General features: G+C 48.9%; 1 protein-coding gene and 1 non-coding gene across 3 annotated transcripts; one reads left to right on the top strand and one right to left on the bottom strand.

Moving 5' to 3' along the window:
• Nucleotides 1–1063: 1063 nt before the first annotated feature.
• Gucy2d (guanylate cyclase 2D, retinal) lies at nucleotides 1064–25950 on the top strand. Of its 2 annotated transcripts, NM_024380.1 has the most exons (20): nucleotides 6805–6860; nucleotides 7149–7887; nucleotides 7982–8286; nucleotides 10859–11210; nucleotides 11515–11599; nucleotides 11811–11913; nucleotides 12217–12318; nucleotides 13650–13730; nucleotides 15198–15404; nucleotides 15522–15678; nucleotides 16081–16230; nucleotides 17519–17667; nucleotides 18685–18848; nucleotides 18934–19126; nucleotides 19513–19687; nucleotides 19931–20029; nucleotides 20147–20241; nucleotides 20399–20484; nucleotides 20688–20798; nucleotides 21724–21859. In NM_024380.1, exons 2-19 carry the CDS (start codon nucleotides 7158–7160, stop codon nucleotides 20779–20781), a joined length of 3327 nt encoding a protein of 1108 aa, NP_077356.1. In that variant the 5' UTR covers nucleotides 6805–6860; nucleotides 7149–7157; the 3' UTR covers nucleotides 20782–20798; nucleotides 21724–21859. The 2 variants fall into 2 exon arrangements, with proteins under 2 accessions (XP_038942841.1, NP_077356.1); XM_039086913.2 differs by having other exon boundaries at nucleotides 1064–7887; nucleotides 21724–25950.
• Nucleotides 3844–3948, bottom strand: LOC120095371 (U6 spliceosomal RNA). Its single transcript, XR_005490849.1, has one exon. It is a non-coding gene; the product is annotated as a U6 spliceosomal RNA (small nuclear RNA).

Below are 25950 nucleotides of genomic sequence, written 5' to 3'. Positions count from 1 at the left end.
GGCTGTTCCACAGAGAGACCCTGTCTTGAAAAACAAAACAAAATAAAACAAAGCAAAATAAAACAGTCACAACAATAACAATTTTTAAAGAAATGAAACTGTGACCCATGCTACAGTGTAGGACAGCCTTGTGCACGTGACACCAAGAGGGAAAAGGACGGGCTCGGTGGGATGGCTCAGCGGGATGGCTCAGCGGGATGGCTCCGCGGGATGGCTCAGCGGGATGGCTCAGCGGGATAGCTCGGCGGGATGGCTCATCGGGTAAAGCAGAGAGATCTGAGTTGGTCCTACAAGGTGGAAGGTGGGAACTGGCTCTCGTGAGTTGTCCTCAGACCACTACCTGTCATAACTTGTCACACTCTTGTGTCACACACACACACACACACACACACACACACACACACTTTAAAAGGACAGATATCGTATGACTTTACTCATATGATCTAATTCACAGGAATGAAAAGGAGAATGGTGTTGACTATGAGGAGGAGCTGGAGAATTGAGGTGTGGTTTAATGGGTCCACAGTTTCCGCTGAGGAAGAGAAGCTCGGGAGATGGATCGTAATGGCGACTGCACAATGGAATGTTTTTTTTTTTTTTTTGTTTTTTTTTGTTTTTCTTTTCTTCGGAGCTGGGGACCGAACCCAGGGCCTTGTGCTTGCTAGGCAAGCGCTCTACCACTGAGCTAAATCCCCAACCCCACAATGGAATGTTCTTAATGCCACCAGACAGCACGATTAGAATGGCTAAGGTAGAAATTTTTTTGTTAAATATACTTTACTACAAAAATTTTTTTAATATTTACTACAAATCTTTACTACACTATGCACAGACTTGTTTAATAAAGGATAATTGGGAAATTATCAATGATTCCAAATCAGTCTCATATGATTATTCCAAATCATACCTCATTGTCATCTGAGGTATGGAAGGATTGGGTGGGATTTCCATGACCGCGAGAGACCGTGTCCACCACCTTGTGGGAGGTGAGAAGTACTGTACTTTCTAAGTAAACCAACTATAAATTAAAATTTTTTAAAATTGTAAGGGTTGATGAGATGGATCAATAGGGAGCGGAAGGTGCTTGTCACCAAGCCTGATGACCTGAGCGCAGTCTCCCGGCCCCACATGGTAGGAGGAAAGAGACAACGTGTGCATGCTGTCCTCTCATCGCCACAAGTATACTGCATCCGTATCTGTGCCCACACACATACACACAGATTAATAAGGAAATGCAAAAACTTTAAAGTAGTAACAAAAATTTTAGTAATACTGATTTTGTAGCATAACTTGCTGCAAAAACCCGATGATCCGAGTTCAATCCCCGTGGCAGAGACCGAACGGATGCCCAAAGGTTGCTCTTTGACCTCTACACATGCTCCGTGTCACATGTGCGCCCCGCCCCTTACAACACACACCATGAGCACACGGAATAATAACAGAATAAAAGCCAACAACAAGGGAAAGGCGTTTTAGTAACATTTCAGACCTACAGAATAATCCCTAAATAAGTGTGGGAGCCGAGGAAGGCCTGGCTGAAGTGTAAGGAATGTGAAGTCCTACAAGAATGTGGATTGTTGACAAGGGTTTGTTTATCTTAAGGACCAGGGGGCCTCAGACTTGTGGGAGTGGAAAGCCTTCTCCCTGTCAGGCGCCGGGGACTAGCAAAGCTTTCCTCTGGTCAGTGTCCTCGCTGGCCACTGGTCGAGGAAGGAGCATAAATGGCTGGTTGGGAGGTAGAGATCTGAACCCGGCGCTCGGCCCTCTTTCTTTTTGCTCAGTACAAGGAATCCAGTTCAAGGAATGCTGCCTCCCTCCGCAGAGCAGGCCTTTCTGCATCATTTAAATTGTTTCAGAAACTTCCTCAGAGCTCCACCCAGAGGTGTGCTTCTACATAATCCCATCAAATTAACTGTCAGGGAAAGTAACCTGAAAATGGGCTTTCCACATCTGCCACGCACGTCTGCCGCGCACGTCTGTCACGTCTGCCGCTGTCAATCTGCCCTTGTGAAACTGTCAGCAGCAAATGCAGGTTTGTGTGTCAACAGTCTCCTATTGTCACACTCCTAGTTTTTGCTGATCTGATGAGTGTGAGTGGCTTGTTGCTGACTGTTTTGTTTCTGCCGTCTTGATTAGTAGAGAGGTTGAGTATTTTCACTGAAGTTTTTCCATTGATGAGCCTACTCATAATCTCTGTCCGTTTTAGCCCTGGGATGTTTATCTTTTGTATGGTAGTGGGGTGGTTTGACTCTGCTTGGCCCAGGGAGTGGCGCTATTAGGAGGCGTGGTCTTGTTGGAGTAGGTATGGCCTTGTTGGAGGAAGTGTGTCACTGTGGCTGTGGGCTTGGAGACCCTTCTTCTAGTCACGTGGTATATACTCTTCTCCTGCCTGCCTTTGGATCAAAATGTAGAACTTTCGGCTCCTCCAGGCAATTGTCTGCCTGGATGCTGCCATGCTTCCGGCCATGATGATAATGGATTGAACCTCTGAACCTGTAGGCCAGCCCCAATTAAATGTTGTCCTTTATAAGAGTTGTCTTGGTCATGGTGTCTGTTCACAGCAATGCAAACCCCAACTAAGACACGTATAGAAATAGATAGAGATTTGAATGAATATAGATAAGGAGAGATATATAAATACCAACTTTTGTGGTTGTTTCACATTTATTCATTCATTTATTTATGGCAGTGTCTCATGAATCCCAGGCTGGCTTTGAATTCACCTTATAGCTGAGGATGACTTTAAACTTCTGACCCTCTTGCCTCTACCTCCCAAGTGCTAGGATTGCGGGTGGGTGCTACCATTTCCTTTTTTATGTACTGCCGGGGACTGACCCCAGGGCTACACACATGGTAGGCAAGCTCCACATGACCTGAGCTGCACCTATAGAAATTTGCTTGTGTTTTTTTAAAGGATTTTTTTTTTTAATTTTCTCAGTGGTTTATATTTCTTTGGTGCATGCTTCTCCATGGAGTCAGGCATTTAAAAACGTATTCATCTTTCCCTGTATCATTTGGACTTTATATGTCTCAAAAAATAAACCCTTTTTATCCTGAGCTGATAAAGACATACTGTTTTTTAATGCCTTCTATCGACCTTTTATCCTGAAATAACTTCAAAGTTATGAAATATTATAAAATATGACAAGAAACTTATTCATGCTCTCTACTCTGATCCACTTATGTTTTTCAAAGAGCATGTGTGTTTGTGGTCTATGCGTGTATGTGCATGGGTATACTTGGGCACATTGGTCTATGCATGTGTGTGCATGGCAGTGTACTTGGACACACTGGTCTATGCATGTATGTGCATGGGTGTACTTGGGCACACTGGTCTATGCATGTATGTGCATGCGTGTACTTGGGCACACTGGTCTATGCATGTATGTGCATGCGTGTACTTAGGCACACTGGCCTATGCATGCCCAGAGATTGACATTGGTATCAATTCATTCCTCTCTCTCTCTCCATCTTATTGTTTTATTTCTTGAAATTGAATTACATCATTTCCCATGTCCTTTCCTCCCTGCAACCTCTCATGCACACATGTATAAATTTCTAAATACACAAATACAACCTTCTCAGTCCATAGGATGTTACCTGTATGTATGTGACCTCCGGGCTGACCACTTGGTATTGGATAGTCAATTGGAGGGCTCGTTTCTGGGGGAGACCCAGAAGACTCCTGCTCTTAGCACTTCCCATAGTTCTTTGTGCAAGGATGGGGTGCTCGAGCTTGCCCCTTCCGTGTTAGAATACCCGTTAGTGTTATTGTTCACGTCCTGTTTAGGCAGACGTGTTGATGAAACCTAATGGGGATAGCCTCTCTGACATCTCTAGGAATTAAACCATGGAAGCATCATGAATGTGTCTCATCCTTGCAAAGAGGCCCTGCTGATCCTCTCTGTGTTGTTCTAATTTTAGTATATAAGCTGCACCTCTGTGCTATTGTTAAATTTTACTTTATTATTCTATTTGTCTGGGTGTTTTGCCTGCATGTGTGTCTGTGCACCTGCCTGAGGAGGCCAGCAGAGGGCACTGGATCCCCTGGAACTGGAGTTACAGAAAGTTGTGAGCTGCCATGTGGGTGCTGGGAATCAAACCTGGGGCCTCTGGAAGACAGTAAGTGTCCTGAGCCTTCTTTCTATATTGACGTCTATATGCAGGCGAGGGCAGGCACAAGACAAGGCAAGGCCTGTGATTGGACAGTGAAAAAGAAAGGTGAGTACAGAGTTTTTGAGAGGCCGGAGAGATAGGAGAAGGGACGAGAAGATAGAGGAGGAGAAGGATGACCCACCCCCGTGTGGCTTTAATTAGCCACAGTTAGCTATGAATATCTTATAAGGGATGGACTATTATAGGATAATTCATCTTATCTAGGTGGGAAGTTTATATCAATATCAATTGGCTCTGAGTTTATCGTGTGGACATTTTGTGGAGTGAGAATTTACTGATATAAATCTGATTGATAGATTACAAGCCTCTAGAGTTTTGATTTTAACAGGTTACTGGGAGTTGTGACAATAACTACAGGGGTGGAAGCTGGGAATGTGAGCAGAGTCCGCAGCAGAGAGCCAAGAGGTAGATGGCTGCTGACAGGGCTAGCCATGGAGGCGGAGCAATCACCAGGGACAGAGAGTAGCAGGAGGCAATGCGGCATGGTGCCTGGTGCCCCACATCATATTGTTATTACTTACCACAACAGTCATTTTTAATTTGTAACATTTATGTATTGATTTTGTGAGTATAAGTATGCCACAGTGTGTGAGAGTCTGTTTGAGTGTGTGTATGTGTGTATGTGTATATGTGCATGCATGTATGTATAGGTATGTGTGTATGTGTATATGTATATGTGTATGTGTGTGTATGTGTATGTGTTTGTGTGTATATATGTATGTGAGTGTGTGAGTGTATGTGTGTGTGATATGTGTATATGTGTGTATATGTGTGTATATGTGTGTATATGTGTGTATATGTGTGTATATGTGAATGTGTATATATGTGTGTACATGTATGTGTGAATATGGGTGTGTATGTGTGTGTTTGTATGTGTATATATGTGTGTGTTTGTACATGTGTGAATATGTGTGTGTGGTGTATATGTGGGTTTGTATATATATGTGTATGTGTGTTTGTGTGTGTGAATATGGGTGTGTATGTGTGTGGTTATGTATGTGTATATATGTGTATGTGTTTGTATGTTTGTGAATGTGTGTGTATGTGTGTATATATGGGTGTGTATATATGTGTGCATGTGCATATATGTGTGTGTGCGAGTGTGTGTGTGTGTGTGTGTGTGTGTGTGTGTGATTATTAGAAGATAACTTGCTGGAGTTAATTCTCTCCTTCTATTATATGGGTCCCAGGAATCAAATTCATTCTTCAAGAGCCATCTCAAAAGTGTTCTTTTGTTTGTTCCAAAACATGACTCCACTATGTAGCCAGACTGGCCTCAAAGTCACTGCCCTCTGATCTCCACCTCCTGAGTCCTGAGGCTACAGGCTCCCGCTGAGGCTACAGGCCCACTATGCCTGACTGATGCTGATATTGTTGTAGAATTCTCATAACTCCACTTAAAGTTTTCCCTAAAGGCTGCATATGAGCTGGAAGGAAGGAGGGGGAGAGGGAGGGAGCAGAGAAATTATGTAAGAGATGAAATATGACAATTTACTCAAAACTAATTACTGGAGGAGCAAAGGGGTGTCCCGTACCTGTAGACAGAATACCATGCATGGAGCAGAGGGTGTGGGGAGAGGCTGCAGCAGTTCCAAGCCTGAAGAGACCACTCAACCAACCGTTCAGAACCTTACTTATTGACTGGCTCCCAGCACCCACGTGTGGCTCGCACTGTGTGTAACTCCAGCGTTCTGATGCCTCTTCTTCTCTCTGCTGGCCACTGCACACATGTGGTGCACACATGTGTATGCATACATATACTTAGGCACCCATCGATATGTAGAGAAAAGAATAATTCATGTTTGAGGCAGGGTCTATGGGTAGCCCTGGAATTCTCTAGGTAGACTTGGCTGACTTTGAATTCACAGAGATCCACCTGCCTCTGTTTCCCTTATACTGGGACTAAAGGTTGTCACACCCTGCTATAAATATTTTTTTTACAGTTAAAAATGCAGCAATCATATGTCTGCTGTCAATCAACCTATAAACAGTAGATGGGGTAACAGTTTATAATCGTGGAAATATCCTTATGGTCTTCAAAAGTTCTCCCTAGCTTTAGTGTCCATGGATGATTTTTTTTAAAAAAATAGCTTTATTATCTTTTTTACACTTGTTTCTATGCACTTCTGCGCACCACCAGTGTGCCTGGTGCTTTCTTTGAGAAACTAGCACTGGGTCCCCCTGGAACTGGAGTTAGAGATGGTTGTGAGCCATCATGTGGGTGCTGGGAATTGAACCTAGGTCCTCTGAAAAAGCAGCAAGTGCTCTTAACCACTGAACCATCTTTCCACCTTCCCACAGATGATTCTTATCTGATTCATTTTTTTTTCCAGAGACAGCTGAAAAGAAGATAAATATTTTGTTTTCACACGTAAGTCTGATTTGGAATTCGTGAGGAGCGTGAGGTATAGACCAGATTCGGTTAAGTTCTTTTCCTGTATTAGTTAAAGCAACCGGGGCTGTCTAAAAGCAGAGCAGACCCCATTCTAGAGACGAGCGGTCGGATTCTCATCCTCTATCAGGCCGCCCCTTTCTGCTTGATTAAAAGATTCTAATCGGCTTGGAGAGATTAAGGACTGCAGCGGGTTGTTCCCACACCCCCGCCCTGGGCTGGGCTGCCAGGGGAGACCGAAGGGACATCGACCCTGTGACCCTTTAGCCAAGCCCTAGCCCCGGACTTCCCGGTAAGTAATGAATGATCCACACAGAAACTTCGGTCCTGTGTGAAGGCGTGGGATTATTTCCCACTGAACCCCCAAGACTGCTGATGAGGAAGGGAGAGTAAACAATCTGAGGCAAGCAGGATAGGCCAAAGAGACCTTGGAGCGATGCGCTGGGCCGCCATCTAGGGTCCTGGAAGCCAAGACACCCTAGGGGTTGGGCGGAATTTGAAAAACAGACTTGAGCATAGAGCCCTACGGGAGTGAGTGCTGAGGGTCTCAACTCTCATCCTGTTCGCTCTGTGTTCACAGAAGAGGGCAATGAGTGCGTGGCTCCTGCCAGCGGGAGGGTTTCCCGGCGCTGGGTTCTGTATCCCTGCGTGGCAGTCCCGGTCCAGCCTCTCGCGGGTCCTGCGCTGGCCAGGGCCTGGGCTGCCCGGACTCCTGCTCCTGCTGCTGCTCCCATCTCCGTCTGCCTTCTCCGCTGTGTTCAAAGTGGGGGTGCTGGGCCCCTGGGCTTGCGACCCCATCTTTGCACGGGCCCGACCGGATCTGGCTGCGCGTCTGGCCACCGACCGCCTGAATCGTGACCTTGCCTTAGACGGCGGCCCCTGGTTCGAGGTTACGCTGCTCCCAGAGCCCTGCCTGACTCCGGGCTCGCTAGGGGCTGTGTCCTCCGCGCTGACTCGAGTCTCTGGCTTGGTGGGTCCGGTGAACCCCGCGGCCTGCCGGCCAGCCGAGCTATTAGCCCAGGAAGCTGGAGTAGCGCTGGTGCCCTGGGGCTGCCCTGGCACGCGGGCGGCGGGTACTACAGCCCCGGCGGTGACCCCCGCTGCAGATGCCCTGTATGTCCTCCTTAAAGCATTCCGCTGGGCCCGCGTGGCCCTGATCACCGCACCCCAGGACCTGTGGGTGGAGGCGGGACGCGCTCTGTCCACAGCACTCAGGGCCCGGGGTTTGCCAGTTGCCCTAGTGACCTCCATGGTGCCTTCAGACCTGTCTGGAGCCCGAGAGGCCCTCAGAAGGATCCGAGACGGGCCTAGAGTTAGAGGTAAGCCCCCCAGTAGAGTGCGGGTGAGGAGGTGGGAGGTAGGCGGGTCCTGCGGGTAGCGGGCAGCGCAGCGAGCCAGCCTCTGTGTCCGCAGTGGTTATCATGGTGATGCACTCGGTACTGCTGGGCGGCGAGGAGCAGCGCTACCTACTGGAAGCTGCAGAAGAGCTGGGTCTGACTGATGGCTCCCTGGTCTTCCTGCCCTTTGACACCCTTCACTACGCGTTGTCTCCAGGCCCGGAGGCTCTGGCTGCATTTGTCAACAGCTCCAAGCTCCGCAGGGCTCACGATGCGGTGCTCACGCTGACACGCCGCTGTCCTCCTGGAGGCAGCGTGCAAGACAGCTTGCGCAGGGCCCAAGAACACCAGGAGCTGCCCCTTGACCTCGACCTGAAGCAGGTAGATAGACTACAGAAAAGAGTAGGGGGAGGAAAGCCAGGGAAGTGATCAGAGAACAGAGATGGAGAGAAGGATGGAACCAATGGGAAGAGGAAGATGGAGCCAATGGGAACGGGGAGGGTGGAGCCAATGGCAAAGGAGAGGGTGGAGCCAATGGCAAAGGAGAGGGTGGAGCCAATCCGGAGTGAACCGTTGAGGCAGCGGATCTGGAGTTTCCTGGGTGCTGTAAGAAGCTCTGGTTTGGCTTAGGGCATCCTCATTATTACGTCTACGCTTCCCCCACCCTGTCCCGGAGGCAACGAGACCTCTTAAACCCTAAATTGCCATTTCATTTTTAGTGTGTTTCAAAGCAGACTGCACAGTTTCAACCTTCATACCTAGCTCAGAGACATTACCTTAGGGCCTCGACTTTGTTCTCGGGTCACACCGGTGTTCTTTCTTTTTTTTGTTTTTTGTTTTTTTTTTCTTTGTTCTTTTTTTCGGAGCTGGGGACCGAACCCAGGGCCTTGCGCTCGCTAGGCAAGCGCTCTACCGCTGAGCTAAATCCCCAACCCTCACACCGGTGTTCTTAGGGTTGGAAGTCCCCCATATACAAAGGCTGAGACAGGAGGATAGCAAACTCAGGTCTGTCCTGAGTCCCCCATATACAAAGGCTGAAGGAGGATAGTAAACTCTGGTCAAGAGGAGCTTGTCTCAAAAAAAATCAACAGATGGTTGTGCATAGCACACTGGTACTTGGCCAGACTCAGACAAGGTCTTAGGTACAATTTCCCAAAATAAATAAGTCAAAAGAGACACCACAGGGAGGAGGCTAAGGTGGGGTGTGGGGTGGGAAGGCACACTGTAGTATTCCTCACCAATGCCTCTAACCTTCTCTAAGAATATATTTGGGGTAGAAGAGAAGAGAGCTTGGGGGATGACCAATAAAGTAAGGGTGAGTTGGGATGGGGGACCTGTCAGTCAGGGAGAAGGGGAAAGAGCAAAGGTGCATTCATTAGCCGTCATGAGGGGCACAACCAGCTGACCATGCTGGAGACCGGATTCCCTTCCTTGTACCCCACAAACCCAGGCACGAAGCCCTGTTACATAGTCTCTTTTGACTATGGGTATGGCTATTTATTTATTTTGGGAAATTGAACCTAAGGCCTTGTCCTGAAGGTTAGAATCCTCGTACTCTCCTTCCTCACTGACACTGTCCTGACTTGAGCCACAGCACTCTGGGCCCAAGTCCAGAATATGGAGATGCTCACCCGACCCAGGCTTCTCTCCATCGATGACCACGTCAGGCTCCAGAAAGGGGTGTGCTGTACAGTTTGCATTCCTGGTTCAAGTTTCTGGATGGCATGCTGCATCCCAAGTTGGGAGCCTTCATTACTCTATAGATGGTCTCTCCACATGGTCTTAAAGGACTTGAGTCCTCCATGTCAGCCAGATGAAAGCACTTCAGCTTCCTAAGCGTGCCCTCTTCCTCTTCCTACCCCATGCCCATGATAATTCTGACTCATGACCTGGGTGGCGACCACACCTTCTAGAACCTTCTACCCCTTCTCCTCATTTCTAAAGCTCCCTCACTTCCCCCTCCATCACACATCACACTCCTTTAACATTCTTGCCCTTCCCCCCACTAAAGTTCACAGTCACGGGCTGTTTCATACACCGCTGTGTCTCTGGTGCTCCCTGGTGCCTGACGCCCCAAGAATGGGGGCTGAGGAGAGTAGAGAGGAGAGGCACTAATGGTAGTAACCATTTGGGATGGGAATGGAAGAAACACTGATAATCACGCCAGATCTGATCATGTGAGCCAATCATGCCAGACTTTCAGCATCTGCCTGGGGATGGACCTCTGTCGTCAGAGTTTCCACCTACAATCGGGAGGATCAGAAGTTCAAGGTCTACCTTCCAAGCCTGTCTGGGCTATATGACCCAAAGAAAGAAAGTGGTGTGTGTGTGTGTGTGTGTGTGTGTGTGTGTGTGTGTGTGAGAGAGAGAGAGAGAGAGAGAGAGAGAGAGAGAGACAGACAGACAGACAGACACAGAGAGATAGAGACAGAGACACAGAAAGACAGACAGAGACAGAAAGACAGAGACAGAGATAGAGAGACAGAGACACAGACAGAGAGGCAGAGACAGAAACACAGAGAGAAAGACAGAGGAAGAAGGAAGGAAGGCCAACATTTGCCTAGGTTACAGAGTGAGTTTGAGGTCAACCTCAGTAATTTTGAAAGACCATGACTCAATAAATTAAACAACAAAAAGACACGACCAAAGGATGGTGAGGAAAGCCATTAGATGGAGAGTAGCTGGTGAGATTAAAAAATAAGCTAGTTTTAAAAAAGAAAAAAAAAAAACTGGATGAAGGAGAAAGAGTCTGACGACGGAGAGTCAGAGTCAGAGAAGAACCTAACTCCTGAAAGGAGGTACGCGCTGCAACAGTCCATGAGGACTGGGAACCTTCACTTAGAGAAAGGGACCCTTAGGGCTAGCCTGGTGCAATGAAGGATCGGGCAGGCCAGTGAATTCTCACCCACTCATTGGCTCTAGGTCCTGGCCCTGAGTCCTTACTCTACTGCAGGTCTCTCCGCTGTTTGGCACCATCTATGATGCTGTCTTCCTGTTGGCTGGGGGCGTGACGAGAGCAAGAGCAGCAGTGGGTGGCGGCTGGGTGTCAGGTGCATCTGTGGCCCGCCAAATGCGGGAAGCTCAAGTCTTTGGCTTTTGCGGGATCCTGGGAAGAACCGAAGAGCCCTCCTTTGTGCTGCTGGACACAGATGCGGCAGGAGAACGGCTGTTCACAACACACCTGCTGGATCCTGTCTTAGGCTCCCTGCGTTCCGCTGGGACCCCCGTGCACTTCCCTAGAGGTGCACCTGCTCCGGGTCCCGATCCTTCCTGCTGGTTCGATCCAGATGTGATCTGCAACGGAGGTGAGGGAGCAGCCGCAGGCTCCTACTGGGACAGTCAGCTCCACAAAGTTGTTCGAGAGAGGGAGGGAACTCCTGTTACTCCTCCAGGTCCTTCCTTCAGCCCAGGGCTTGCTCAGGACCCCTCTTGAAGATTTCCAAGGCCCTTAAGGACCCCTGTAGCATCTCCAGACTTCCCTTGTAAGGAATCCCTAACTTTTTACGGAGCTCCAGAGCCCATTTCTTTAGATTTGGCATGACTGTTTGAACACCTCAAGGGGTCCTATTCATGACAAGATCAAGAGTGCCCCTCTCTTTGTTCCTTCAGGGGTGGAGCCAGGCCTGGTCTTTGTTGGCTTCCTCCTGGTGATAGTGGTGGGACTGACTGGAGCCTTCCTGGCTCATTACTTGAGGTGAGTAGGGGAAGTGAGACTGTGCCACAAAGATAGCAGGTGAGGTCCACTTGAGGGGAAGTCACCCTGGAGAGAGGAGCTGATACAGTTCCCAGGCAAGTTTGGGGGATAGCTATATTCCAGTAAACTTCCCTGAGCTAATGTCATCCCTCTGCTCTCTCCTCTGCTGGCCTCTTATGGAATTTCTGGGGATAACCAACACCCCCAACAGGCACAGGCTGCTACACATGCAAATGGTCTCCGGCCCCAATAAGATCATCCTGACCTTGGAAGATGTTACTTTCCTCCACCCACAAGGGGGCAGCTCTCGAAAGGTCAGGAAAGCAGGAAGCCAGGAGCCATCCATCTTTCTCCTATATATTTGGTCCCTTCCCTGAGCCAGCTGTCCCTGCCACCCCACCCCCCACCCCCAGCTCCCAAGTGAGGAACTTAGCTTCTTCCCCAGCCTTGGGAATCAGGGACCTCCGGTATACAACAGGGGTGATAGTGTCAACGACCAACTACAAAGTGAACGTTTGTAAACTGTATGGTATGGTACCGTTTCCACGCACCCTGCAGATTTCTTTTCCTCTTCTGCACAATACATTCTGATTCTTTGCATCGGCCTCTGTCCTCAGGTGGCCCAGGGAAGTAGATCCAGTCTGGCTACCCGGAGTACATCAGACATTCGCAGTGTCCCCAGCCAGCCCCAAGAGAGCACCAACATTGGCCTCTATGAGGTAAGACTAATCCCCACTTAGGCTGACCTGTACTCCAGGAGGGAAGGAAAGGAAGGATGCTCAGACCTGACTCCAGAGGAAAAACACGCTCAAGGGAAAGACACACCCTCAAGTCAAATCCCTCAGGCTCCAGGCAGAGAGATGGCACTGGGCAGGATCTGGGGAAAAGTCATAAATTTAGGGATTCTAACCTAACTCTTCAATCTGGAAAACCTTTCCAAGATCCAGGTGAGGGCTTCCCAAACCCAAAGCTGGAGGCTGGAGGTGTTGTGGAGCCTGCTGGGATTAGCATATGGTCTAGAATAGACAGTGAGAGCAACCCCTTTTCTAGTGGGAGTCCCTGCAGGACCTGACACCCTCAACACTGTCATTCAGTTCTGCTCAGACCCATGAACACAAAACCTACATCCGAAAAGTTATGTCAGAGGACACTAACAACTGGGCCAGGACATGTGAATGTGGCAGAGGTGTGAGAGGTACTTGGTACCGTGAAGTTTGGAGTAGGGGGAACACCTAAGCTCAAGCAAGGTCTTGGAGAAAATGCAAAAGTTCTGACTGTGTCACCTGAGACCATCATGACCATCTCAGAGACACCCTATTGTTATTTGAATCTCGTTGTCCTTTGTTACATGGGACCACACACTCTGCCTATGCGAGGTCTTTCTTCTCTCTGGCCTTGTCCACTAAATGAAACCCCCCAGTTTTTAATGACCATTAAAAATATCTCCATGCTTACTTCCAAATGCTGATTAAGAGTCAGTACCCAATCTCCACGACTCTCTTCTAGTTCACATCTCTTAGCAACAGGCAGGAACACTAACCTGATTTTCGAGGCCCAGGGAAAATTAAGAACAAAGGGCTCCTTGTCCATCCACGTGATGGCGGCAGATGACTGAACCAAGTGGCTACACCATGACATAGCATAAACTGACCCTACAGGTTCTGGGGACAATAAGACCAGGACCCAGAAGGATGGTGCCTCCCTTCATAGCTAGTTCACAGTGAGACCCGATGACTCCTTAGTACAGGCCTCTCTCATGACAAGGGGTGGTGACGAGGGCTGTGTATGTGCAGTTCACTTGCATGACTGTTGATCGTTATATCTGGGGATGTGAGGGCCACCATGCACGGGCTTGCATCTTCTTTGGCTAGGCTCTGACCCAGACACCTGTGATGAAACGTATGGGTATACATTGAGCTGTTTGCATCTGATAACCTTCTGTCTCATGACAGGTGGGTTCTGGGTCACTAGGGCAGTGGAAATGTGAGCGTCCAAGAGCACCTTGCATTTTGGGGCTTCAAGGACTGAATCCCTTAACCTTCTGCTGCAGGGCGACTGGGTTTGGCTGAAGAAATTTCCAGGAGAACACCACATGGCCATCCGGCCGGCGACCAAGATGGCCTTCTCCAAGGTGAGAGTCGGACCCATAGTTACTAACTTGACCATTCTTGGCTTCTGTTTGCAGCAGGTAACAGAGGTAGTCCCCAGGGTTTCCTTCCACTCTTGAGAGGACTGACCCCTCCTTATCCTCTCTCTCGTGACATTAGCTTTTTCTTTGATGTCCTTAATCACACTTATATGTGATAAGTGACACGTTAACTTAGCATATAAGTTGTGTGCACATCTACGGTCTGGTTTATGTCTTACGGATCATGGACTGAAAGTCAAAGGAAGGTGCTGCCATATTCGCGGCACCCAGCACAGTGTCTGGAGTATCGGAGGCCAGTAGATTTGTGTTGAATGAAATGATAAAATAGTGAAAACGAGGGGTTGGGGATTTAGCTCAGTGGTAGAGCGCTTGCCTAGCAAGTGCAAGGCCCTGGATTCGGTTCCCAGCTCCGAAATAAAATAAAAGAAAAAAAAATAGTGAAAATGAGCCAGCGAGATGCCCCAGGGAACAAAGGTGCCCACTGACAAGCCTAGTCACCTGAATTTGTTCAGAACCCCCTTAAGTCACTCACAGCTGTGATCACTCGCTCCTGCGGCAGCCTCCTGGAAAGAGGCCAAACCAAGGATGCTTGGTGCTGGGAGGAGAGGGACACTGAAAGCAGCAGAATGCTAATCCACTGCCTTCCTGCCAACTTCCTGCTTTATTCACTGTGTCGGTCCAGTTCGGGCCATTCCGCACAACTGCCCTAAGAGAAGGGGAAAGTCATGTATTTTTTTTTTTCGTTTTTTAAAAATGTTTTTGTTCATTTAATTATGTGTGCATGCATATCTGCATGTTTATACGCATGTGGAATGTATGTGCCAGGGCATCCATGTGGAGATCAGAGAGCGACTTGCAGGGGCCAGTTCTCACCTTCCACGAAGGTGGGCTTTTTGGGGGAACAAATTCAGGTCTAGACTTGGGAACTGACAAATTCACCATTTGACACCAGGTGTTTAAACTGAAGCACAGCCCCTTAATGAGCGTGTGGCCCCAGGGAAAGTTAGAAAGGCAACCTTTGGTCTGCCTGGCCCTGCATCAAAGACCGCCCTATTGAAAAAGCGGGTGGTGTCGGGGCTTCTTCACCTCACACTTTCCCTCATGACTTCATTAGAGCTTTGTAGTTAATTTAGATCTTCAGCCTCATTTAACAAAGCAGACCCTGAATGGGTCCTAACCCCCAGTGTGTGGTTGTCTTCTCATCCATAACTTTAAGCTTAGTCTTTCATTGTCTGTCATTCTGAACAAGGCCTTTTCACCACATTGTGTTGTCCGAAGACAGAACTAGATAAAGAAGAAAGCCCCTCCCCCACTTCACGCATCACGTTCAATCCCATATTCCCACTTTGGATGCCCCAAACAGACACTAAATGGGGCGGGGGAGGGGATAATTGGTGCTCCCGGAATTGCTCCCAGGTCAGAAAATGCCAGTCCGATTCTGCCTTTCAGCTGCGGGAGCTCCGCCATGAGAATGTGGCTCTCTACCTGGGACTCTTCCTGGCGGGTACAGCAGACAGCCCTGCCACCCCTGGGGAGGGAATCTTGGCTGTGGTCTCCGAGCACTGTGCTCGGGGCTCCCTCCATGACCTCCTGGCCCAGAGAGACATAAAGCTGGACTGGATGTTCAAGTCTTCCCTCCTGCTGGACCTCATAAAGGTGTGTGTGTGTGTGTGTGTGTGTGTGTGTGTGTGTGTGTGTGTGTGTGATGGAGATGAACTGGTGAGAGAAAGGTCAGGAAGAACTGAGGTCGCCTCTTCCTCCACTCCTTCCAAGGGAATGAGATATCTCCACCATCGTGGTGTGGCCCACGGGAGGCTTAAGTCACGGAATTGCGTGGTGGACGGGAGGTTCGTGCTCAAGGTGACAGATCATGGCCACGGGCGACTTCTGGAAGCGCAGAGGGTTTTACCCGAACCTCCCAGTGCAGAGGGTAGGAGTCCCCGGCTGCATCCCAGGCTCTGTAGCATATGCTAGCACCTGCATAGTTGCAAGTGCTTTCCCCTCGTCCCTTCCTCACACTCTTCCCATTCCAGATCTACTGGCACTTAACAGCTAACAGAGAAGGTCTGTGATTGGCTGGGTGCGTGGGAGTGCCTGAGCTCTGGGTCTGTGGTTAAGTGGTGCTTTGCTGAAGGTTGGCATTTTGGAGGCGGAGTCTTCTCTAGGCACCGCCTCCCTGAGAGCAGGGTTTTCTCTGATTCTTTGAATCTCAAATAATCTCTGCGCTGAGATATTTGACGTTTGTGAGGTTGATTAGTATCAGTGAGAGTGAGGGTCTACCCTGTCAGGCCATCACACTCTCTCTCTCCCTTGCTCTCTTCCCTGTTCTTAGATCAGCTATGGACAGCCCCAGAGCTGCTTCGGGACCCAGCTCTAGAGAGACGGGGAACTCTAGCTGGTGACGTCTTTAGCCTGGGCATCATCATGCAGGAGGTCGTGTGCCGCAGCACACCTTATGCCATGCTGGAGCTAACGCCCGAGGGTAAGGTGGCTTGGGGACAGATAGGCACTCTGTAGTTAAAACAGCCAGGCCAGACCCAATGTGACTCCTTAATAAAGGGAAGCCCGGTGACGATTATTAATCTTGAAGTGGCTTTCTTAAAGCTGGGGTCTGAAGAGAGCAGCAGGAAAAGCCAAGCATGAGGTGGATATCTCAGGGCACAGATCTTAAGGGTTTCTGTCCTGACCCTGGACCCACACTGCTCTTCCACCACACAGACAGGTTCCTCTCGGACTCTCAGAGACCCTAGGAAGACAGAAGGGGACAAGCAGGGGTCCAGAGGACAGTCACATTGGATTAAAATCTAAATTGTTCGTGGTCTAGAAGAGTCTCGCCCCGGCCCTTACTTTTCTTATGTTCAGTAAACATTAATTTGTGTCACCTCTTACTGGCACTCAGAGTTCTGGTCCCTTTGGTTACTCCTGGAGACCCACACGTCACACTCTCCCACTAACTAAAGCATTTAATATTTATTATTTATTGATTTACTTAGTTATCGGTGTGTGGTGTATGTACGCCTCCACATGTGCAGACAGCTGTGTGTGCTTATGTGCGTGTATGAAATAGAGGTCAAAGGCCAATGTCAGGTGTCTTCCTCGAACATCCTCTTCTCTATTTTTTCGAGACAGAGTCTCTCACTGAAGTTGGCCGTCATGCTCTAGGGAGCCTCCTATGTCCACCTTCCCAGTGCATACAGGAGTGTGCCACTGTGTCAGACACTTTAAAACTATGGCTGCTGAGGATTCAAGCTCAGATCCTCTGGTTCACATGTCAGGCACTTAATGACCACGCCATCTCCTAAGGCTTGGAAGTGTGCATTAAAACAAACAAACAAAAAACCAGAACCCTCTCTGGCTGGGAAGCAGCTCAGCTGATGGCATACTGGCTTAGTGTGCACCAAGCCCTGAGTTCAATTCCCAGCACCCCATAGTCTGGGCATGGTGCTATGAGCCTTGGTCCCAGTACTTGCTTGGGAAGTGGAAGTAGAAGGATCAGAAGTCCTAGGTTGGGGTTGGGGATTTAGCTCAGTGGTAGAGTGCTTGCCTAGGAAGCGCAAGGCCCTGGGTTCGGTCCCCAGCTCCGAAAAAAAGAACCAAAAAAAAAAAAAAAAAAGAAGTCCTAGGTCATCCTTCAGGGTCATCCTCAGCTACATAGCATGTTGGAGACCAGCTAGGAATATTAGACTCTCTTTCAATGCCCCATTTAGGTTAGGGTCGGAGGTGGCTTTGTGTGGGGATGCCTACTTCTCATGGTCTCCCCTTGCCTCTAGAAGTGATACAGAGGGTGCGGAGCCCTCCCCCACTGTGCCGGCCCTTGGTGTCAATGGACCAGGCACCTATGGAATGCATCCAGCTGATGGCTCAATGCTGGGCAGAGCATCCAGAGCTTCGGCCTTCCATGGACCTCACCTTTGACCTGGTCAGGGGCTGGGATTGGGCAAGGACTGGGCTGGACCCTGGGGTCCCAGATTGCTGTCTGGCATCCTGTTTCCAGACAAGTGGGCTGACAGGATCACTGACCTTCTAGTCTCTCTCCAAAGGATTAACCTATGGACTGAGAATTTGGCAGGGGAGGTTTAGAATGCAAATGAGTATTTGTGGGAACCTTTGGGATGGAAGAAGGAACTCTGGGTGGGAGAAATATTTAACTCAAAACAAATAACGTTGAATGAGAACCAGACGCATGTTTGGTTTGTGCAGCAGAAAGAGTTTGGCTGCGTTAGTCCCTTGCCAGTTCCAACTCAGAGCAACCATCTCTGGGAACTCTCATTCTCCACACACCTCCTAATAAGATCTGAAAACAGTGGCCAGGAGTTTGGGGGCGTTTCATGAGTAGATGACACTCAGATGTTTAGTTCATGAAAGGGTACAGGAGAGCCAAAGTCTTAGGCAGTCTCTATTTTTTTCCTAACTTTCTTGTAGTTCATTTTAAAAAGTGTTGCAGTTTTTTTCTCTTAACCCAGCTAGCTCCCAAATAATTGAGACAGGACTATTAGATTTATTTAACAGCTTAAAGGCACAACAACTGAGCAGCATGAATCCAATCCTCTAATCTGGCTACCTCCCAGCCAAAATCCCTGAGATATTTGCATTTTAGTACTGAATCTGGCTCTCTCTGCTCTGGGTGTGTTTTCATGGTGGCTCCTAGACCATTTCTTCATCTGAATTACCCACCTATTCTCTCCCCCTCCACCTCCCTGGGCTGGGAGGAAGTCCAGCCCTATTCTCTCCTCTGCTCAGTCATTGGCTGATCAGCTTCTTTATTGACCAATTAGGGAATAATCGGGGAGCAATGTTTACACAACATCAAGACAGGAGATTCTCAGAATAAGGATTATAACAAGATATGAGGACACAGAAATCAGCATTTGAATAATACAAGGATAATCTTTACACCGTGCATAATAACATTAAGCCTACATTTCCCCTCTCCTAGTTCAAGGGCATCAACAAGGGCCGGAAGACGAACATCATTGACTCCATGCTTCGGATGCTGGAGCAGTACTCTAGTAACCTGGAGGACTTGATCCGAGAACGCACAGAGGAGTTAGAGCAGGAGAAGCAGAAGACAGACAGGCTGCTCACACAGATGCTCCCTCCGTGGGTGCCTAAGTGAGAGAGGGGTGGGGAGAGGGTAGCTAGACTGGGGCAGCCTCCAGGTGACCCCACTGTTTGCCGTTCCTAGATCTGTGGCTGAGGCCCTGAAAATGGGGACATCTGTGGAGCCTGAATACTTTGAAGAGGTGACACTCTATTTCAGTGACATTGTGGGCTTTACCACCATTTCAGCCATGAGTGAGCCCATTGAGGTGGTCGACCTGCTTAATGACCTCTATACACTCTTTGATGCCATCATCGGTTCCCACGATGTCTATAAGGTAGAGTGTGCAGAAGATAAAACCTTCTGCCTTTCAGTTTTGTTGTTTTCTAGGTATACCTGGGTGGCTTAGAACTTGCTGTGTAGACCAGGTTGGCCTCAGACTGGTAGCAATCCTCCTGCCTCTGCTTCTTGAGCCCTGCTGTTAGAGGCATGTGCCAGCACTCCCAGCTCTGTCTTTTAGTTTAAACGAAGCAGTTCTACCTGCCTAAGACACCAGCCTAGTTTTCTTCAGCCCTCCTGTCCCTAATCTCTTCCTTCAGGCCCAAATGCAACTTCAAACCCCAGCTCTGTCTCCCCTTTGGACCTCCCGACCAGTGTTATTGATCTGAATAACTGAATAAGTTCAGTGCTCAGAACTGAACAGAAACAACCCCTTCCCCGCAGGTGGAAACAATTGGAGATGCATACATGGTGGCCTCCGGGCTGCCACAGAGGAACGGGCAGCGGCATGCTGCAGAGATTGCCAACATGTCACTGGACATCCTCAGTGCAGTCGGCTCCTTCCGCATGCGCCATATGCCGGAGGTACCAGTGCGCATCCGCATTGGTCTGCACTCGGGTAACTACTCAGCCCTCCCCACTTCTGGGCTCCAGATTTCAGCTACAGGAGGCAAAGACTTGACTGGGGTAGGGTGTGGGGAGGAGTTGTCTTGAAGAAATACACTTCGGAGTGTTTGATATTGGGGGAGCTGTAGAGAGCATGGGATCCAGGTCTTTCGAGGCCATTCGTGCAGCCTAGCTGCTGAGCACCGCTGGCTTCAACCCCTCTCTGCCCGTCTTCTAACCCAGCTTATCTCCCCAGGCCCGTGCGTGGCCGGTGTGGTGGGCCTCACCATGCCTCGGTACTGCCTGTTTGGGGACACGGTCAACACTGCCTCACGAATGGAGTCCACTGGACTGCGTGAGTGTAACAGACAAGGAGAGCTGAGGGAAATGGGAGAGGCTGATCGGGGAGATAGCCTAGGATGGGGACATGAGAGGTGACTCCTGAGATCATAATGTCCCCTCACGTCCTCAGCTTATCGCATCCATGTAAACATGAGCACTGTTCGGATTCTTCGGGCTCTGGACCAAGGCTTCCAGATGGAATGCCGAGGCCGCACAGAGCTGAAGGTGAGTCTAGACCATACACCGCCACTTTAGACCATACTCCGCCACTTTGTGGAGGCCTATGCAGATGTAGAGTCCCCTTCCAGTTTCACCTAGACCTAAAGCTTCTCCATCCCTCACCCTGGTCTACCTAAGTCTCCCCTCTTTTGTGTTTCTCTAGGGCAAGGGTGTTGAGGACACGTACTGGCTTGTGGGCAGAGTCGGCTTCAACAAGCCCATTCCCAAACCACCTGACCTGCAACCAGGGTGAGTGATTGGCTTGAACCTGCTGAATGTGAAAGCTGAATGCGGGCACCTCCATGGCGCCAGCCAATGGGCCCTTTGTGGCTTCGCCCTTTCTTCCTGCCTCCCATACCAACCCTCATCCTCATGCCAAGCTGTAGCAACCCAAGCCCTGATTTTTCTGGCCCCCATTTCTCTTCCCTGAGGCTGCAGTTTCCTCCCTGCAGGGCCAGCAACCATGGCATCAGCCTGCAGGAGATTCCCCCAGAGAGACGCAAGAAGCTAGAGAAAGCCAGGCCAGGCCAGTTTACTGGGAAGTGAAGCTCTACTGGGGACAGGTACTGTGTCTTCCCTCAGCCTCAGGAGTAGATTAAAAAGAATGTTGTGTTCTGTATACATTAATTAATGCTGGAAATTAATACAGCAGCAGTTATTCCTTAACCAGCTTTCCCCCAAACAACCACACAGAGACCATTTACTATTTCAAAGCCTTAGGCCTTATCTGGGCAGACACTCACTTGCTCATCTGAGTTAACTCGACCACCTGGCCACAGCCAGTCACATGGATCCCAGGCCTGTGACCAGACCACTCTCCTCCCATGTCTCCTGGTGTCGTAACAGGGCTTTTCATTCTCCCCAAGTTCCTTTTTCCCTCCCAGAAAGTCCCACTTCCCCTTCTGCCCAGCTAATTGGCCATCAGATTTTTTATTAAAGCCAATCAAAGAATGCCTTAGGTAGGTGAGAAAGGACAGAGACACAATTTCATATGGTGTACCCCAACGATCAGGGACTACTCACTTCTGTGGGGACAGAGGTGTTCTGGGAGGGTGGAAGTACTTCTTAGGGGGTCAAGCACCTCCTCACTAGATTAAAGACTAGTTGGGAGTTGCCTGAATGGTGTCCCATGAAAGCCAAGTGTCCCTATTCCTCTCTGATTTAGGGGGCAGAGGCTGATTCCTCTGCCCACAAGAGACTTCCCTTAGAGGGCATCAGGCAGACTGGTTTGGCTGGTCTGGAGTGATCCCAGAACCAGGTTTGCCATGACCCACCCTGTCCCCTAAACAAAAGCCAGGCATCTCAGAGAGGCCCCTCAGGCATGTCCTACACAGAGGACAGAATTCTTGGGGAAAGCGTTTACCAGAGGTCAGTGTAAGGTTGCTTCTGCAGTCCTGTCAGAGTAGGTGGCCTCCATGCAAGAATCTGAGCCATGATCCTCCCTAGATGCCCATTTCTTCCTCTCTGAGACAGCTTTTATTCCCTCAGGATTATTCTGCAAGGCCCTTCCTGAAGTTGCTGTGATATGGGGGACTAAGGCCCAAGGCTTCTGTCCAATTCTGCCTCCAAGGATTCTGAGCCAGGAGTCTGCTGCAAACCAGCTCTGTGACCCTGGAAAGTTCTGAAGTGCTGTCCAGGCTCCCCTCGGTGGTAAAATGAGGAGGGGCTAAGTGGTTTCCATCACCCTGCGGTCTTTATAATGGCTGATCTTGAGATCAGGATTCTGTGGCATATGACCCCCATTTCAAGGACCCTGAGCTCTTTGGAGGTTGCAGAGGTGGATGGGGACCTCAAAAATAAGACCCCAAAAGTAAGAACCTGGGTTCAGAAACCCAGAGGAAGTGGAGGCCTCATGTTCTATCAGGACAGGGGTCATCATGTGGCCTGGAAAGACTAGGGCTTCTACTCATCTCAGTCCTGTTCTCACCTCCATTACTCACTGGTCAGAAACTGGTTCCTTCTCCAATGGGCAGAACCAAAGCACTTGCCCAAGTGCAGAGAAAACCTTGCTCTGGGGGAGGGAAACTAGCTGCACCCAAACTTTGCTAACCAGAATGGTAGATGAATAGTTTACTCTCGACTTAGCTGGGTGCTGGTGAATTGACTGTCGAAGAAAACCATTTCTACCACACCCAGTACTGGCCAATGCCCAGTTTCCTTTGCAGAACTCTGAGGGGCCAGATCTGGGCTTTGGCATGTTTGACTCTGGCTGTCTTCTCTCATCGATACAGACTCTGGATGGAGGCTGTTAGCACCAGACACTCAGTAGGCGGTGAGTGTCCAGGACCTGGTGATGTGCAGAACTGGAGAGGTGTTGACAGAATCTGAAATGGATTAACCCCTCGCTATGGGGGGGTGCAGCTGGCAGCCAGCAGCATTGGCATCATTGGCATCATTGTTAGACACACAGAGCCTCAGTCTCACCCCACACCCATGGAATCAAGTCTGCATGTTAAACGTTATAGGCCCACAACAACTTCTTTTTTTTTTTTTGGTTCTTTTTTTCGGAGCTGGGGACCGAACCCAGGGCCTTGCGCTTCCTAGGCAAGTGCTCTACCACTGAGCTAAATCCCCAACCCCCCACAACAACTTCTTAATCTGAGAATAGAATGCCCAGGACAGAAAATTAATTTAAAGTGGTTATATATATATATATACATATATATGTATATGTATATGTATATGTATATGTATATGTATATGAAAATTAACTTAAAGTGGCATACTAAACATAGATAGGTAGACAGACAGACAAATCAATAGATAGATAGAGGCATATGTGCATGCTTGGGGTCAGGGTCAGGTGTGGTAGCACACACATGACTTTAATGGCAGCCCTGAGCAGGCAGAGGTAGATGGATATCTGGGTTTGAAGCCAGACTGGTCTACATAGAGAGTTTCAGTCCAGCCAAAGCCAGCATTAAAACCTATGTGAACAAAATAACTATATGTAGTTACGTATGTAATACATAAGCCAGGGCTAGAGAGATAGATAGCTCAGTGGTTAAGATCACTTGCTGATCTTCCAGAGGATCCAGGTTTGATATTCAAGACCTACATCGAGCCTAACAGCCATCTGTAACTTCAGTTTTAGGGGATCTGACGTTTTCTTCTGGCCTCTGTGGGCACCAGGCATGCACACGATGCACAGACACACTCGGGCAAAACACCTATACACATAAAATGAATAATTTTAAAATAAATCTAAAAAAAAACCTTTATCTAAAAAATAAAAACATTATAGTCAGCCCTAAGCATCTAAATAAGGTACGAATTCAAGGACAATTCCGATGGACACTAAATCCCCTGGGTCTCAAGTCCCTTATTCAAGATGGAACTTTCTACATTGCACCTATGCACTTTATCCTGTGTGCTTTAAGTAAGTTCTGTATTATTTATAATGTATATGATAGGGAATAATGACAAGAAAAACTGTCAGTACATGTTCATAGCAGACACAGCCTCTAGGCCTAACTGCATAGTACACAGTCATGCTTGGCTGTGTTGGCATAAAAACCACAGGTCTCGTCTTAAAGTAAGAGATGATGGCTTACTCTGGAGCCATTTTGAGTGACCTTGGCCTAGAAACACAGATTTCGGTTATCCCAAGTTCCGTATTCCAATGTGGAAGCAGACACATGGGTTTTAAGTACATTGATGCATATACCGGAGAGGTGCCTACAAGATGGGGGAAGCCTGTCTACAGGCTGGAGATGCTGTTCATGACATTCTTAGCTCTTGGATTGGTGGAAGCTGGTGTTCTGCTAAATTAACAGCTTCTAGGAGGTTTTTACTCATTATCACAAGATGGTGGCTGTACGTGAACAGCTTCTAGAGACTTACGTTTATTGTCATGGCGTGTTAGTTCTGATACAGAGGGAAGTAAGGAATGGCTGTTCCAGAAGCTAAAACGAACCCAGGCCCGTCCAAGTTAAGGAAGTAAGCCTCTGACCTACAAAATTCCAGTCTGGGATTCCAATGGGCTCCATCAGTCTCTGCAGACAACAGCTTCTTTTTCAGGAATTTTCCCTCACAGCTGAATCCATGGATGTGACATCAGAAAAACACAAAGGGCTAACTGCACTAGATTCTCCCTGTTCCTGAGATCAAAAGCACCTCGTGGGGCTTGAATCACCCCTTGGCCACAGTCGCTTTAATCCAGGACACCACCGTCCAGTTCTCACAGCCCCTACTCCTCCCAGTAATGCAAGCTCCCCTGCCTGGCATCTGCGGGCATCCTGCTTAGGGCTTTAGGACCTTAGCTGCTTGCCGGGTTTCTCCTCCTCTTCCTCCTTTTAGTACTGATTAATGGCTTCCTAACGGCAATAATTAGTAATAATAATAATAATAATAATAATAATAATAATAATAATAATAATAATAAAAGTACATGCAGCCCGCAGCCCTTTCAGTTCTGGTCAGCTAAGTGGTGCTGCTAATGGGCTTTTTAGTGCGAATTTAAAAAAAATTTAACTGTGTTCATAAATAATGAATTAAAGCTGGAAACAAAGCAAAAAAGATAGAACATGCATTTTACAGTTAAACATCCTTCATACAAGTTTTTCTCTGTACTTGGGTCCCAGGGTTGAAGGGTAGATTCCAAACTCCCAAACTGCTGGCCTTAGACCCAACTGGGGATTAGCTCTCAAAACTCCTGTCCTTCCTTCCCTCCTGTTCTCTCATCCTTTCCTCCCCCTTCTCCCTAGGTCCTGGAGTAGTGCTAGTTAGTATATAACTCAGGAAGTCCCGGGGAAGAGTTACTCTGGTTAGGAGCTGGAGGCCGAGCCTGGGCAGGCTGCGGCAGGTAGGAAGAGTGATGAGCTGAGGTCCATGCAGACCTGAGGCTAGAGGAGGAGTGGGCAAGGTTCAGCAGGCCCACTGATTCCTGGGCTGAGCATCGTGGCTGTAGTTTCAGGTGCCTGACTGATAGGTTGGGAGAGCAAGCTGTTGCTCCAGAATTCACAGAAGCAGTGGGAGAAAGAGAAGAAAGGTTGCAAGGCTCCTCGCAAGGCCCCTCTATTCCTCACTCTCCACTTCCCCCTCTGTCTCCTTCTCTGCCCCACTCTCCTCTCTTCCCTCTCCTAGTACCCCTTTGCCCATGTTTCTCCCCGCCTTTCTAAGCAGTTTCGTCTATTTCTGAGGACACCCCCCCCCCCGCCAACCAACCCCAGACTCTGATTACTAACTGCCAATCTTAGAGTCCTGACTCAAATATTCTCTGCCTCCCACTCTGTTGTCCCCAGACCCAGGCAACTCACAGCCCATGAAAGCACCTGCCGTGGTCACAGGGTACTCCACGGCTTCAGATGTGCCTATGCTACCTCGGCCAGCAGGCCTGCCCCAGGAGCCCACCCTTGGGGCTGTTCTTGCCTTTGGGATGGCTCTGTAGCTGGGACCAATCATAGCCAAAGCAGGGACTTTCTTCAGCTGCTGTGTAGGTTCCCAGGGGGTGCCTCAGGACTCACTGGCAGTCCTTCCTGTGCACTGTTCTTTCAGTCTGGTCCCTGCTCTACCTGCCTACCTGGGGTGGACCCCAGGCACTCCCCTTTGAGGAAGTGGGGTGAACTACACCCAGGCAGGGACTTGTAACACAACATCATAGGGTCATCCGTGTTCATAGGAATCTTTTGTACTTTGCACCCAGCACACCAGGTGGTGTATCCTGGTGTCTGGGTCCTGGGATGGTGGTGACTGAAATAAAGATATGCATCCTTC

The sequence above is a fragment of the Rattus norvegicus genome, chromosome 10 (assembly GCF_036323735.1).
Source record: "Rattus norvegicus strain BN/NHsdMcwi chromosome 10, GRCr8, whole genome shotgun sequence".
NCBI lineage: Eukaryota > Metazoa > Chordata > Mammalia > Rodentia > Muridae > Rattus > Rattus norvegicus.
This window is presented reverse-complemented; position numbering and strand designations above follow the sequence as displayed.